This window comes from Thunnus thynnus, chromosome 6, assembly GCF_963924715.1.
Source record: "Thunnus thynnus chromosome 6, fThuThy2.1, whole genome shotgun sequence".
In the NCBI taxonomy this organism is placed as follows: Eukaryota; Metazoa; Chordata; class Actinopteri; order Scombriformes; family Scombridae; genus Thunnus; species Thunnus thynnus.
Genome location: NC_089522.1, coordinates 28,334,466 through 28,349,624, shown reverse-complemented (window position 1 = coordinate 28,349,624; position 15,159 = coordinate 28,334,466). Strand labels below are relative to the sequence as shown.

The following is a 15,159-nucleotide window of genomic DNA, read 5'->3' as shown; positions in this document are numbered from 1 at the left end:
GCTTCTCTGCACCTTGGCAATGAAATGCGGTATTGAAAACATTAAGCAGGGACAGGGTTGTATAATTTACTGATTTAATTCCTCATCTCCACTTAACAGTCAAGACACCTCGTTATTAGCGAGTAAACCTTCTCAAAATAAATCCAATCCCATAAATCTACCTCTGAAGGAATCTGATACTTTTAAAAAGTGACAGCGACTGACCTTGAGATTTATTTTTGTCACACCAGAAAACTGTCTCCTTCAGCGACGAGAGACGTGCCTGTCCAGATGGTTTTGTGTGGCATCGTCTTGCTAATTGTCAGTGATGCCATCAAAGGGATGTAGCAGACCTGACAACTTAGCTGATGAGCAATAAGATGAGTATGAGGGGGGAAAATTAGAGCCAAAAAACATGTGACAGTTATTTTGTGCAGCCTACCTATGCTTTTAAGCACTTTAAATCACTTGGCTTCCTTTGTTTCCTGCATTTGTTGCAGAGTAGAATAGAGAACAAAAGAGAGCTGTTATTATTAAACTGGGGTTCAAAATAGTCGTTACTGTGTAATTATAATGTCTAATTACATTGTGCAAGCTATAAATATATATAAACATGTAATATTGCAGAAGGAATATATCCTTAAAAGCATGCTATATTAAATAGGCCTCTAGAAACTGTCTCTAGGGTAATAATACGTTATGTTTTTATAAGCTTATCACCTGTCTAACTTCCCTTTAAAGTTGAATAGGCTGCAGCACAGAAGCGCAGCAGTACGTCCCCGGTGACTGTAAAACATGCAAGACAAAACATATGACACAGGGGATGATCCTGACCTGAGACTGACATGTGCTACAGTACATTATAGTCATTGCCAGGATAAAGGTCACATTGACTCCTGTTATAAATTGGACAGGACAGCTCCAGCATACATGGAGTGTCAAGTGTGAGGAGGTCTGAAAGAAAATCCCTTGGATGTTTCAGGACACACACGCACACACACACATACACACGCACACACACGTGGGGGGGGGGGGACGGGATAAAAGTGTCTGTGTTTCACTCTCACTTGTGATTAGCGCACTTAATCATCACATTAAAGGAGAAGTCTGCGCTAAGTTCATCATACAGTATAATGGAGACACAGTGAGTGAGATGCAGCCTTGTGTTTTTCTGTCTTCCCTTTGAAAGCCTGCTAGTGGTCATCAAAATAATGCAGGAAGGTGAGATAACATTTAAAGTTCAGGGTTTATTATTGCGACTGTTTATGCAGGTAATGAGTAAATTCAATAGTTTCAGCTATTCTGCAGCAGGGGAAACATATATTCACATGTTCATTTGAGGCATTATAGTCTTTTGACTAAGAATACCAGACAGTAAGCACAAGAGCAGACTTTTGCTCTGAGATACAAAGGGAAACGACTTGAAAGGAAATAAGCAAATGAATGCAATGCCTCATTAGGCAGGTTTTATTTGACCGTAGCCAATTAGAGAGCATCTGTAATTTAAAACAGTCAACCTAAAAAAAGCCTCAACGAAGAACACATTTCTCTCACGGGACCGAATCCTTTGCCTTGTTTTCATTCAAATTATATATTTTTTTTTTTTGCCAGTGACATCTTCTATTTGAACGAATCTAAATAATACACAGAGGACACATATGCAGATAACCTACAGCAGGGGTTTTGTAAGTTGAGATGAAAGAGCAGGGTCTCAGGGATTTCACGGAGGTCAAGGTCGCGCGCTGACGTGTTCGGCCTCGCTCTCGGCCGGCCGTGCTGACTTGTTTCGCCGTCGCTCTTTGTGATCAATATCTCTCCCTCTGTCTTAATCAACGACCCGTTGAGGTGTTTGCGGGCTGTTACCTTAATGACACAAAGGTGCACTTTGAAAACAGAGCTGCAGTCAGGGAAAAGACTGACAGCTGGTTTAGCCATGAATCACACCTGAGTGCAGATTAACGTGGCACTCCTCACAAACAGAGACAGCACTGAAATATTGATAGGGGAGAAGTAGATTCTGAGGCTTGTGTGAGTGATCCGCATCAAAAGATAGGACCAAAACAAGATCACGACTGCTTACATTGCAGAGGGGAGCCTCGTGAAAAATAGTAACACCTGTATTGCTTATACTGGTTGTTAAGCATTGGAATAAAATTTTGTGCAATATGCATAACCAAATGCTGGAATAATGAGCCATCTGTATGTGTGGTCCCTTCCTTGGAGATGCCAAGAACGGCACCATCTGTGATGCAGCTACCAGCTGTTTTCCTTCTTATTACATGTTTATTAAAAGCTGAAGTTGTCCTCTTCAAGAAGAGGAAAAGAGAGCATGGGTGGCAATGTTAGTTATCTGATTGCCTCCATCTCCATTAGAAACAGACTTTAGCTCTGTTCCTGGTCCTATAAAAACACACTAACTGTTTCAACAGAACAGAGGGAGTGCTAATTAAATACTCCTTCTTTTACATCAGCGACTTGCAGGAAATTAAGAGAACAAACACAAGATTGACTGGCAGCAAAGCAACAAACATGAAAGAGGATGAATGAATCTAATCCACCAGGACTGGAAATAAATAAATGATGTCACTTACCCCACCTTCACTTAGCCCTTTGGGTTTGTATTTCAAAATCCCTCAGCGGGGTTTACGCATCTTTTCTATTTGCATTGTTTTCAATTTTCAAAACCTATTAGCAAGATATCGATCGACCACAATTGAGCATTTATGCACAGCAGGCAACCTACATCCCTCAAGTCAGAATCAGATCACATCTCCCATAATTGAGGGTGGCAGAACTGCAGACCACCCTCTGCAACTGTCAACAAATTTCAGGAGCTCAAACTAAGATGCGTCGGGGATGCATCCCGCGCCGAGTGATGGACACCGAGAAGGAGAACTGGAAATGTCCATCAGCATCCTCTGCCATGTGCTGAACAAGACAGGTCAGGTCTGAATAGACACTGACAAACCTAGGGTGGACACACTGTCTACGCAGACTAAAGCAATACCAAGGGACAAGTGACAGGCTGCTCTGATGCCTTACCTAACTGCAGCACACGCACGCGGGGGAAGCACAAAAAAAACAGCACGCGGCGGATCAGACACCGACGTGCACGCTCGTCCATATGGACAGACAGGCCTCACACCGTTAAAAAAGGGGATTAAAAAAAAAAAAAAAAAAACTTCAGAGGCAGTGTTCAGCCTAATTTGGAAAAAAAAGTCAAAATGCTGAAGACTGCACTGTATGTTAATATGTGTGATGAGAATTGCAAGTGTATGTAGTCTAAAAAGCAAATTGATATTTCTGACAGTGCATCCATTTTTTTGAGGTTAGTGTGTTCACTCTGCTCAATGCTCAATAAAACAAACAAAATGCCCTCTATTTCTGTATAAACAATTACCTGCCATAGATTGTAACCTTATTGGATCGAGTGAAATGTTTGAAATAAATCATTAAAGGCGCTGACAGGACATTTATCTTCACTCTTGCTTTAATGCTCTCTGCACAACACAGTGGATGAAGTCAGTCAAGGGTGTGTGTATGTGTGAATGTGTGTGTGTGTGTTTTTTTTTGAGTAAGCTAGGCCCCAGTGTGCCTCAGTGTGTGTGCTTGTAAGAGCACCGTTGCGTGTGTCAATCCTCCTGTGGAGCCATGTTCTCAAAGCTCTTCATTTTGAAATCAAGCATGAATAATTAAGCCATTTCACAAGGCTGCTTTAACGATATATTACATGAGAGGAAATAGGTCAAGCAGCAATGTTAGAAAGATTGTTTGCATGGATGTTATTGGGTTAAAAAAGACAGTGAACAATACTCCCCTCCCTTCATGCCCCATATACTGTACTTACTCTGCAGAATGACTGACAGCTCCGGCTTCAGACTCATTTTCCTACAGATATGAAAGCTTTTTTCTGATAAGTCGTGTATTTGCCATGACAGTCAGGGTTACATCTGGGTCATAGTGCCATTCCACCTGAGATAACGTGCCAACTTTAACCCTACCACTGGTGGTGGTTTTCACTAGCATTGACAAGAATAACAGATAATAACAGTATTTGAAGGTGTTTTTACTACAAAATGTGGACATTTTTTGAGTTTTTTTCTACTTTTTTCTAAATGTTCTGCTATCATTTGACACATTTTTGCCACGGCACCTAAAAGCACAGCAAATAATGTTACTGCAATTAAATGTCTACGGGCCATATAGGGAAATAAAGTCAGTTTATTACTATTAAACTTTTACTATTAGTCAGTTTAAGCCCATGTGAATATACTGTATATTTAGAGAGAATCAAAGATTAGTATTATTAGTAAGTATTGCTCTAAAATATGACTTTTTAGAGTCCTTTGTTACAAATTGATCACTTGGTAACTAATGTACGACCGCATTTGTCAGCCATAGTAACAGACTTCCTGTAAATTCAGAACAATTATAATGTATTGCAGTAATACTTACTATAGCTACACATCAATGACTTGTGTACCAGGAAGTATAATTTGAGTAAAGATGTGTCCGGAGACGTCTGAAGAGCTCATGTTAATCTATCTCTTGTAATATTCATCACTTTTTTATGAATTAATCTATAATAAAAAATATTGTTGCTTGCATTTTATCCTCAAGGACCCACAACAAATATATTTTTTTCCAAAATGGTCTCCACACATGTAGGACAGATACATTAAACCTGTATTCATTAAACTTTTGGGGGCCTCTTGTGGGCAATGCAATAAGCTGCAAACATGACGTTAATGTATTATGGGCTTATAAAGCTGATATAAGGTTAGCAGACAGTGCCTGTGTTTACCTGTCTGCCTGCTGATGAGAGCTGTGAGAGTGAACCATAACAAAGTGAAACCAGAAAACCAAAACAATGAGCTGAAAGATGCTAAAAAAAGCTCAGTGAAACGGAGGGGAACTGGAGCGTAGAGCTATAATTCTCTGTGGGTTACTCACTCACTGTTTTGGTTTTGTTTCGGACAATTTCACTTTCAAGTAACTGGCAACAGACATGTTTTCTGTTTTCTGTTCTTGTGTCTCCTCAGATGCAGGATAGATACTTAAAATTACCTCTACGTTGTGTTAAGCTGTCCCAGACGAAAGTTGACAATAGTGAAGGAAAAATGGGGAAAATCTTTGATCGTCAATACAAACCGACAGACTTAGATCACACTGTGAGACACCGCCAACGAAGGTTGATTCAGAGATTTTGGCGAAGACGGCTCACTTTAACATTGTGACTGTCAGAAATTTAAGCCCAAATTCTCACAATGGGTCTGCAGCTACGCCCCGCATATAATACATAATCAAAACCAAATAAGAATACAGCATGAAATGATATTGAATACACTGACAGTTCAAAAAACAAACAGCTTTTTTGCTTTTGCTGCATCTTGACAATTAGTTTATAACGTGTTTCTGCTTGCACTTATTTTTCTATTTACATCGTGGCACTACAGACACCTGCAAGAGCCTTCTTATACACTATAGACTTACATATATACACACATAGCAACAACAACCTTTATTTTTCACTGTGGTAATACTGACTCACAAGTAGTCACTGAAGTAATGGAATAAGAGAAGATCAAGTGTGAGGTATTAACACCTGTCATGAAGAGAACAAGTACCCACTTGTCAAGTATCAGTATTAGGTACAAACAGTGCAACAATATCACAATGGTGTCTGTCTCTATAGTACACTATAAAATAGTGAAAAGAAGTAAGTTCTGACTGATGTGAGAAAAAAAAAAAAAAAACTCCAATGATCTCTGTCATCTGTTACATTCAGCCCTGAGGACAAACACACTGAGTCCCACAAAGCTCCTTTAACTGCGCTTTCAACAACAACAACATTCACATCAGCTTGTTCAACCTCACCTACTTTCAACTAAACTGTGTTGTTCTTACAACAGGATAGGACCACATGCTATTGTATATATAACCATGAGAACCCTTTTGCGTCTGTGTGTTGTTGAATGAATCAAACGTCTCTTAGAACATGTAAATCCAATTGTATCCAAGTCCGTGTCTGGAAATCGCTTAATGCCATCATCAAAAATCTACAACCGAGGCGTCACTTCAAGATGTGTTAAATGATGTTTGTATCTGTTTATATGATCACAAATTACTCCCACCCCGTTTCATGTGATTTGTTGTTTCCCATCCCTGAAACAAGTTCATAATAGGCTTGCATCATTATATCGCTGCGCTGTATTCCTGCTCTGGGAAATTTTATTTTTAACCGCTTGTCAATCACGCAACTTCAGTTTTTTTCAGACATCCTCTGAATTTGTAATAGCTCTTTGTTTTCAGCTTTGGTAAATTTTCACAAGCATTAAATGAATTACAACGCAAAATCAAGCAGCTGCTTTTGACTGTATGCATATGTTGTTGTTCTGCTTTGAAAATTATGAAACTGAACTTCAATCACAGGCTGTCTATTGTGCATCTTTGGATTAAAGACAGGTTTAGATTTCCCAGACCGTCCTCCTTTTATCATGACTACAGCATTATAATTAGACTCCCTATTGTCAAAAGACTGTGTAACTAAACAGTCTGACCGCAAAATATGAATGAGACCAGTGTTGTGATATTGGAAACAGTTTCAGGTTGAGTCCAGATTTTTGCACAAATGGATAATTGACCAGTGTGGATCCACAGAACACTTGTGTGTGTTTTTTGAATGTTGCAGATTCACAGAGAGCTTGTAAATCTTCTAATGTGAGCGAGTGAGCAGGTCTGTGAAGTCTGTAAGACTGTGCTTGTTTGGGTTCACTTTGAACTCACATCGCTGTCTGACACATGTTTGCTAGAATCCAGTGCCTTGTCAAAAAAAATGAGCTCTACTCTTTTTCTCTTGGTAATGTTTGTATGGCAAAGCTGTATGCATAGAGTAATTATTTGGACATTATTTACCAGGCGTTACTGTTCAGACCAGAGCGAAAGAGCCCATAAATCTTGGACAGTTAATGTTTAGCAAAACTGTGGGTTGTAAAGAAGTGATAACGATAACGAAGCGATACGATCGTTTCAGAATTCTTGCTAAGATAAATGGGGAAACTCTACTTGGATTTATAGTTCCAGTTTTAAATACTGGAACTGTGTGAGCTCAGATTCAACCCAATTAGATACGTTTGAAATGTTGGAGAGTGGGAGAAGACAGACACAAATGTCAGAGTTGAGGAAAAAAGAACTACAACAGCTTAATTGCAGCATTGTCCTCCTTCCTCGTTGCACTGGCTGAAACCCAAGAGTCCAAGTTCATTTTCTCATTAGGACATTACTCTCATAAGGAAACAGATCTGTAATACAGCCCCTTTGAGGGAAACCCATTAATGCTCTTCTCTTTCTGAGTGCACATTTTCAAAAGAGAAACTGATTTAAAACTTGCAGTAATACATTTTTTGGCCACTTGGGGCCAGAAAAAATAACATCACCTTTATAAAGATGTTGTGGCATATTAGCAAACAATTGCTTTATGTACACATCCAGCAGAAGCGGTGCAACATGAGCATGAATTTGGAGTTGTGTGTCTAAATCCTATATTCACTCTCTGTTTAACTCTGTTTTGGTCTCCACCAGCTCCTGGGCGAAATATCTGGCTCCTCAGCTGCTAAATGTACCAATATGTTCACAAGCTAGTTGCTAAGTTTGTCTGTTTGTCATTTGGTGGAGGGCAGATGGCGAACTTAGGCTTTTTAAAGATTTTTTTTTCTGAAAATAGTTGCCTGTTGCCAAAAACAACGCCGATGAGAGCGGTGAGAGCGAACCAAATCGGGAAAGTTGGCAGGCAGTGAAAGAAAAACAGTGAGCTGAAAGACGGTAAAACGCTCCACAGGGCTGAGGGAAACCGCAGAGTCGGGTGATAATTCTTTGTGGGTTCGTCACTATGAGGGGACATTACACATATGAAGATTTGATATATTGTTGATATAAAAACCATGATTGTAGCAGCTTTAGCGTTTTCACAGCATTTCATCATTACATTGCAGGGAGAAAGACAGACAAGTATATCTGTGAAAAAAAAAAGCTGCATATCTGTGATTTTATGTATAATCACACAGGTTTTTGGACTTTGCAAATGCAAAGACTTCCTGAGAAATAAATTTGTAGCCTATTATAACTCTCATAATTTCCAAAAAAAGTAAATTCAGATGTCAAACTGTCATTTCTTCTACCAGAAGATCAGTCAGCTAGTATAAAAATCCAAACATATTTCCAATTAGACTCAACAGAGGGTGTCGTACATAAATGGGACCTTTAATAGTGTCCCTGCCATATTAATAACTAATGTAAATAACTGATGATAACTGCTTTTTAAATGTTGTTCATACATACATTTTCTAGTGATTTGCCATAAGCCTCTGAAGTATTAGTGGCTTTATTGGCTGGAGTTACAACACAAAAATAGATTTATTTTATATGTGCGTAAGTAAGCTCGTAGGCCCATATCAGCAGCCATAGTTTCAGACACTGACATCACACCGTCTGTGCAGGACAAAGAAGACTGTCTGTCTTCTTTGTCCTAAGACTGTCTGTCTTCTTTGTCCTACACTTTTATCCCCGGTTTCAACTCTTGACTGTATTTGAGACATAACATCCAAGGTTAACCTGAAACTCCACTCCTAAAGCAGCGTTCCTCCACCTCTGAATGGTCCAGAATCGACTTTGAAGATGAATCGAACTCCCTCAAAGCAAAAAATGATGAGAGGTCAAAACCCTGGCCGCCGTCAAAAGACACTTTCTTCAGCTGCTTTGTTGACAATAAATAAGAGTCTGATTTTGTCGACACTCCAGAAGTGCCACGGGTGACCTCCAAGGAATGTGGGCACATTTTCTGTTTCAGAGCTTTTCTGGAAATCAAGCGTACATGGGTGTTAAAGCTCAAACAAACATTCAAAGAATGCACAAACTCTGCTTTGTCAGAGAAGCAGCTCCAGTTTCTTGATGAGGTCTGAGATAAAAGAATTACTTATCTGATTTCAAGGTTTGGGAAACATCTGCTTGTGTAACTGGGACCGTTTTCAAATCGTTGTTTATAAATCAAATATATGACTTTAATTCCACTTCAGATTTATGAGACTATCATCAAACAAAGGTCAAAGTGCACAGACAAAGTCTACTTTCTGAAAATGTGTGCTGCATACATGTCTCTTTACTGAAAAGAGAGCCACAGGTGATTCTAAAAAAGCACTAACAAGACATATGTTTGTCATATTTTGTTACAGTGGAGGATCACAGTTAAGTAAAAACCTGTTGAAGTTGTATCCCGGAAAATCCTCAAGCAGCCAGGTATGAGAATTACAACCGTGTGAGGAAGGAAAAAAGCTCATCAAGACTTAAGGGATGACAAATTCCACCATCTGCATGCGGATCCGCCGCCGACACTGATGCATGGATGGTAGGTAAAAGTTTGAAACACAAGCGCCGCTCACAAAAGTTTTTCAGAAGCAGATTCGGAGAACGAAGGTGTGGGTGAGTGAAACTAGCGTAGGTGTTGAGCGGCTGCGGAGCGAGGCCGTGCCGAGAGAGATAAGGTGAGGTCACGGTGGGCGCCGGTGTAACGCCTGTCACCACGCACGCATGCTTTGTGTACACACGGGGTGTTAAGAGCTGTCAGACAGGTATGGCTCAGGCTTGATCTGAGCCCGTGATTGATCGCACAAGGTTTCAGGTGGAGTTCACTGGAGGTCTCTGGTATCATCGGCGAAATGAGTGACAGACACAAAATAGGGTGATGGAATATTATCAGGAAGCCATTTGTAATGCGGGGCGAGCCTGGATCTCTAAGGGGTGTTGTCTCTCTGAAATGAAGTCATCCATCACCTCTACTTCATATTTGATTAGGTCATGAATAGCTTTTAAAGAAAAAGAGAGCTTTTACTATTGAGCATATGATAACTAAAGATAAAGGCTGTAGTGGGGAAGAATACTGAGAATTGAAAAAAAAATATTCCATTAAAAGTACAAATTCAGAGCTCCAAATATGACTGAAGTGTGAAAAATATGCTTCAGGATCAAAAGTAAAAAGTTACTAAAGTGGGTCATTTCACCTTTAACAATTTATAATATCTACATTTTACAAGAATTTGATTTGATTTTATTATGAAGTATTTATTTCTCACATCTAATGGAGTAAAAGTAGGAAGTTTGTAGGAAGAAAATTGGAAATATCTCCATACTTGTAAGGACATAAGTAAAAGACTTTTACAAAGAGACATTTACTTTGTTACTTTTGGGGAAAAGGTTCAATTAAAGCTGAAATGATTAGTCGATTAGTCAGTGGACAGAAAATAATCGCTTTTTATAACACAAAATAATTTTAAGAATAATCGATTCATTGTTTAAGTCAATTTTCAAGAACAAATGTCAAACATTCCCCAGTCTCAGGTTCTCAATTGTGAGGAATTGTTGCCTTTCTTTGTTTTATTGAATAGAAAAGTGAATATTTTTACGTTTTCGAGAGAGAAAACAATATGACATCAGCTTATTGTGAAGACCATTTTTCACTATTTTCTGTGATTCTACAGACAAAACAATTCATTCAATTCAGCTGCAGCCATAGATTAAATACTGTATTTATATCTCACATCTTGTCAATAATCAATATCATAATCACAAGACGGAGTAATAGCTACTGTACACGTGAAACCATGAAAGGGAAAAGGAGCAAACTGAATGTAACTTGATGTGATGATGAATATAAATGAATGTACATACAGTATCTTTATATGCTTTCACTTTGTTCATTGCAGTAAACTTCATGTAGCAAATATAAACTATTTTCAGTCCAAAAAAAAAAAAAATCATTGAAAAGTCGCTCAAATGTCAGTTTTTGGTTAGTTTCACACAATGTGTAACTAAATACATTTATCAAAGTAACTTTATCAAGCATGAGGATTTTTTATCAGGCCTCCCAAGTTGCATCCAGTGCGGAAAAAATCAATGATGTAGCTTGTTTTGTGTATCTTGCAATGAGATACTCCTCAACAACAGACTGATGAACAGATATATGTGTGTGTGTGTTTTTTTTAAAGCGACATGATCAGGTTTAGTTGTCACATTAAGCATGTGTTACACCTAAAGCGATAAGTGACGTTCATAACCGCAGCGGTTGAAAATCTCACAAACTTTATGTCTTTCATCTAGCGAGCAAAAGCGGAAGCTGCAGGATCGGGTCTAAAAACAAGAAGGAGAAGGAAAAAAAAAAAAAAAACGCTGCATGAAAAAAGGCACCGAGCACAGAGTGATAGAAAGCAGCAGCAGCAGCCCCAGCAGCACACACAGCCTGTGCTCCTGCCTCTTTTTCCCTGGCCTCTGTTCCTTTAATAAACTCATGGTTATCTAGTGTAACAAATGTCTCGCTGCCATCATCAAGTCCAGGCGAGGAGGGAGGAGTTTTTAATGTTCAGTTTGTTCTATGGATCGATGTCTGCTGGCATCGCCTCTCCCCTCGCCTGCACCGTGCGTAATATACTGTACCATTACCAAACGCTTTTTACGCGCATTCCCTCCACATATTATCCAGCGAAAAACTGCCTGAGGGACTGACTGACACACGTCGATCAACATATGTGCCACTGATGGACAAAAACGGATGGTGAAAGGAGACGATTCGCCCCCCGTAGGAGGAGGAGGAAGAAGAAGAAGAAGAAGAAGAAGAAGAAGAAGAAGGTGAAAGAACAAGCCCGATTTAACATCTGTTTCCCCACTGAAAACGATTCCTAACTGGATTTTTTTTTCTTTATAGTGAGAGAGACTGAACTACTCCGAGAGCCAAAATAAAGACTCTCTCTCACACACACACACACACACGCTCGCTCTCTCTCCCTCTCTCTCTCTCTCTATGCATGGACTATCGTAGACCGCATTCAGATTTCACCTGGGCACAGTAGTGAACTGCGACTCCAAAAAATGCCACGGAGGAAACAGCAGGCGCCCAAACGGGCTGCGGGTAAGCGATATTATTTTCTCAAAGGATCTGTTTAATATGAGTGTAACATTTGTGGATTATTTTTGTTATGATTCCGTGAACCGCACAGGGTCCCCCCCCCTCCACCCCCCCCCCCCCCCCCTCCCAAACTTTTTTTCATGTGGGACCCCCGAATAGATACGCATTATAGACCCCTGCATTAAGAGAGATATATTGTCCCGAGGAGCCCCATATGAGCAGGTTTTTGTAGTTAGGTTAGGATTTAGTACAGAGTTATATAACTATACGTGTACTGTGGTGAAGAATATAGACTTAGCTATGTTTTGTGCTTTGGGAGAATTCAATACTATAGAAATTCAGCTAATTCTCATTTCACCGTGGACCCCTAAGGGCTCCCACATGGGCCTGGGACCCCAGTTTGGGTACTGCACTGCTGTAAAATGTTATAACAATATGGAGAAAGATGGTTGTAGCATCATGAGCTGCTTGTGGGTAAATTAATAACACTGATAATACAAACACTATAAGAAGAAAAGAGTTCATTAGGAGTAAAAAAGATAGAAAAAAAAAGCTGTGTAGTTTCACCTCAGTGATCTTTATAACAGGTCATGATGCTTTTGTTCATTCATTGGGTTAAAAAGTTTAGTTTAAAAAACCTCCCTCGCTGTGTTTGATTTGACCCCGCATGAAGTGCGGAGAGGAGCTGAAAGATGTGGAGCCGCTGTATCCATAGCAGATGAACTCTGTATGAACTCTTCATAATCTTATGGACAAATGGAGAATGGGTTACACACTCTCTCTCTTGCTCTCACACACATACACACACACACACATACACTCCATCCACGCTGCTGCAAGGGAGAGGAGGACACACATCTCCACAACATACAGATTTTACTTTTTGTGCAGCAGTGTCATGTAGTGAAACCTACCTCATGCTTATGTGCAGTCTAGTGTTTGTGTGTCAGATTGACAGGAAATGTATACAAGGAGGCCCTTGTGTAGTACAGGCCAACATCCTAGTTGTAAACTGGTTTTGTGTGTGTGTGTTTACTGTGTCTCTTTATAATGTAATGCTGTAAGATTTTGCCCAAATGGGACAACCTCAGTATGTCTCTCTTTCCTTAAACTAACCTTATCTTTTCATCTTTTCATATCTCCCCAAAAAGCATAACTTCTCCATCGTAAATTATCAAAATTCACAAGGTCACAAAATCAGTGTTACCCTTGACCTTATTTTCCTGAGGTCATCGTATTTTCTATGAATTATGATGTTCCCAGAAACTGCCCCATTATGATTGAGTCGGTGGATTAAAACTAGATTGATCAAGGGTATTTTCGCGTTTGAGGATGCAATTACTTGCTCGTGGTGTGTTGAGAAGTTATCAGTCTTTATTATGGTTGCGGATGTAGCAACCAGATGGCGATTGTTCTCTGCCAATAATAGCGTCTCTTTATACCCGCTTAAGATACTGAGACCCTTATCTGCCCGGCACACTCTCAGTTTACACACACACACACACACACACAGACACACAGCACCCATTGCCATACAGTCACACACTAAATATTTTTTCCCACATTTCAGCCTCCAAAAGCCCCCTTTTCTTAAAAACAATGTCCCCAGTTTTATTCAGAGAACTTTTGAGAAGATGCCTAAGTGATCCCTTTACACGCTCTCAGCTGCCTCGCCTGTACTCTGGTAAATGTGTCAGCCCTATAGAGAAATAAGCCTTCCAGAAGAGTTTCTTCATTGTTGAGGTAATTGTCTCCTCTTTGACAGGCACATTCATCAGTGGCTTAATGGTCAATCAAAAGTTGGCAGGCAGAGTGTTTTCATTCTTTCCTATCCACTACATTAGGAATACTTAATCAAAATGTCTCCCGGTAATGGCTGTGAAGAGTTCATGACTGACTGATCCGTTGTCTGTGCCGATAGAAAATTAACAGCTCGGCACTGGAGAGATGTGGGCTTGCAGATAAACAAATTGTGCATTAATATTTCATCTTCAAGACCTGGGATGTGCTATCAAGCGGTGGAATATTCCTGGGCTGTGTTGTCATTTTTCTCCCGTTCTTTTTTTTTTTTTTTTTTCCTCCTGTATTCTTGAAGGCTCTTTGCAGCTGTAACTCATTTCACTTGATGACTTTACTGGGGTTACAGAGAGTGACGACAAATTGATTACCTGGCAGAGCAAGAATGGAGCGAAGAGAGACGCAGGCTGACAGTCATGTTATAATAATATGTTTAATGATGTGTGTAGTGGGAACAAGGAGAGAGGAGTATTGAAATAAGAGCATGGAAGATGCAAAGGAATAGGTTCATTTCTTTTTTTTTTTTTGTAGGGCTCTTAAAGATGCAGTATCCCTCTTGGTGGGAATAGTATTTTGCAAGATGTAAAAAAAAAAAAAAAAAAAACACCATTCCCAGCTCAAGCATTAATTCAGAGGACATTCAACATCCAGGGTGCTTGTATTCTCCTCTGGGGATTGTATTATTAATAGGCATATTTGTAAAACGTGAGACCACAGACGCACAAGTAAAAGGCCAGTTGTATCTGATTTACTTCTTTTGCATACATGGTTTGTATGGTAATTTTAAAACGCCAATTACTCACCGGTCCAGGAAAGGATGCACTAAACCTTTTGCTTTATCACTGCGAAAGCATCACTAAGACAGAGGGCTATCAGGCTCTGCAGATTCCAGGATGAAATTTGTGTATCAGGTTTATATATGGTGTAAACGTAAAGCCCTATAAGTGCTTGGGATGCATTTTTGAGTGAAGGGAGCCATATGTTATTTTGCGGCCGTGGGCGTATTCCTCTTTTTTTTTTTTTTCTTTTTTTTTTTACAATAGCTCTGTGCCTCTAACCGTTAGCCCAATTTGCTGTTAACAAGATAAATTGGAGAACAGACAAAGGCATTAAGTGTTGCAGTGCCAGCTAGTGACTGACAGCAGCTTGTGGGAATTGGCTAGCAGAAATTCCTCCTAAGTGGTTTGTTCAGAAAACATCCTACGATCAAGGCAGATGTTGTTTATCCAGTTTAGGTAGAAAAAGGGGAAGTCCATTTTTGAATGACAAAAAGCTGTGAGGAAAATGGCAGCAGATACAAAAGTGTCTTATTTTATGTTTTTAATACCAGATTAACACTCTCTTGGATTTTTTTTTCTCCTGTATCACCACGCTATCCTTTTTGTCTATAGCCTTTTATAATATGATTTTCTTTTTTTTTTTCTGTGATTCGC

At 39.6% G+C, this 15,159-nt stretch overlaps 1 protein-coding gene across 4 annotated transcripts in view; it reads left to right on the top strand.

The window, feature by feature from the left end:
- LOC137185002 (teashirt homolog 2) overlaps window positions 1-15,159 on the top strand; it is a 100,351-nt gene that overhangs the window by 47,159 nt on the left and 38,033 nt on the right. For 2 of the 4 annotated variants that reach the window (XM_067593202.1, XM_067593204.1), the window contains exons 5-6: window positions 9,207-9,379; window positions 11,507-11,932. In XM_067593202.1, the coding sequence (XP_067449303.1) occupies window positions 11,893-11,932 (40 nt within the window). In that variant the 5' untranslated portion in view covers window positions 9,207-9,379; window positions 11,507-11,892. The remainder of the gene's footprint in view (window positions 1-9,206; window positions 9,380-11,506; window positions 11,933-15,159) is intronic. The other 2 variants (XM_067593203.1, XM_067593205.1) reach the window with 2 other exon arrangements.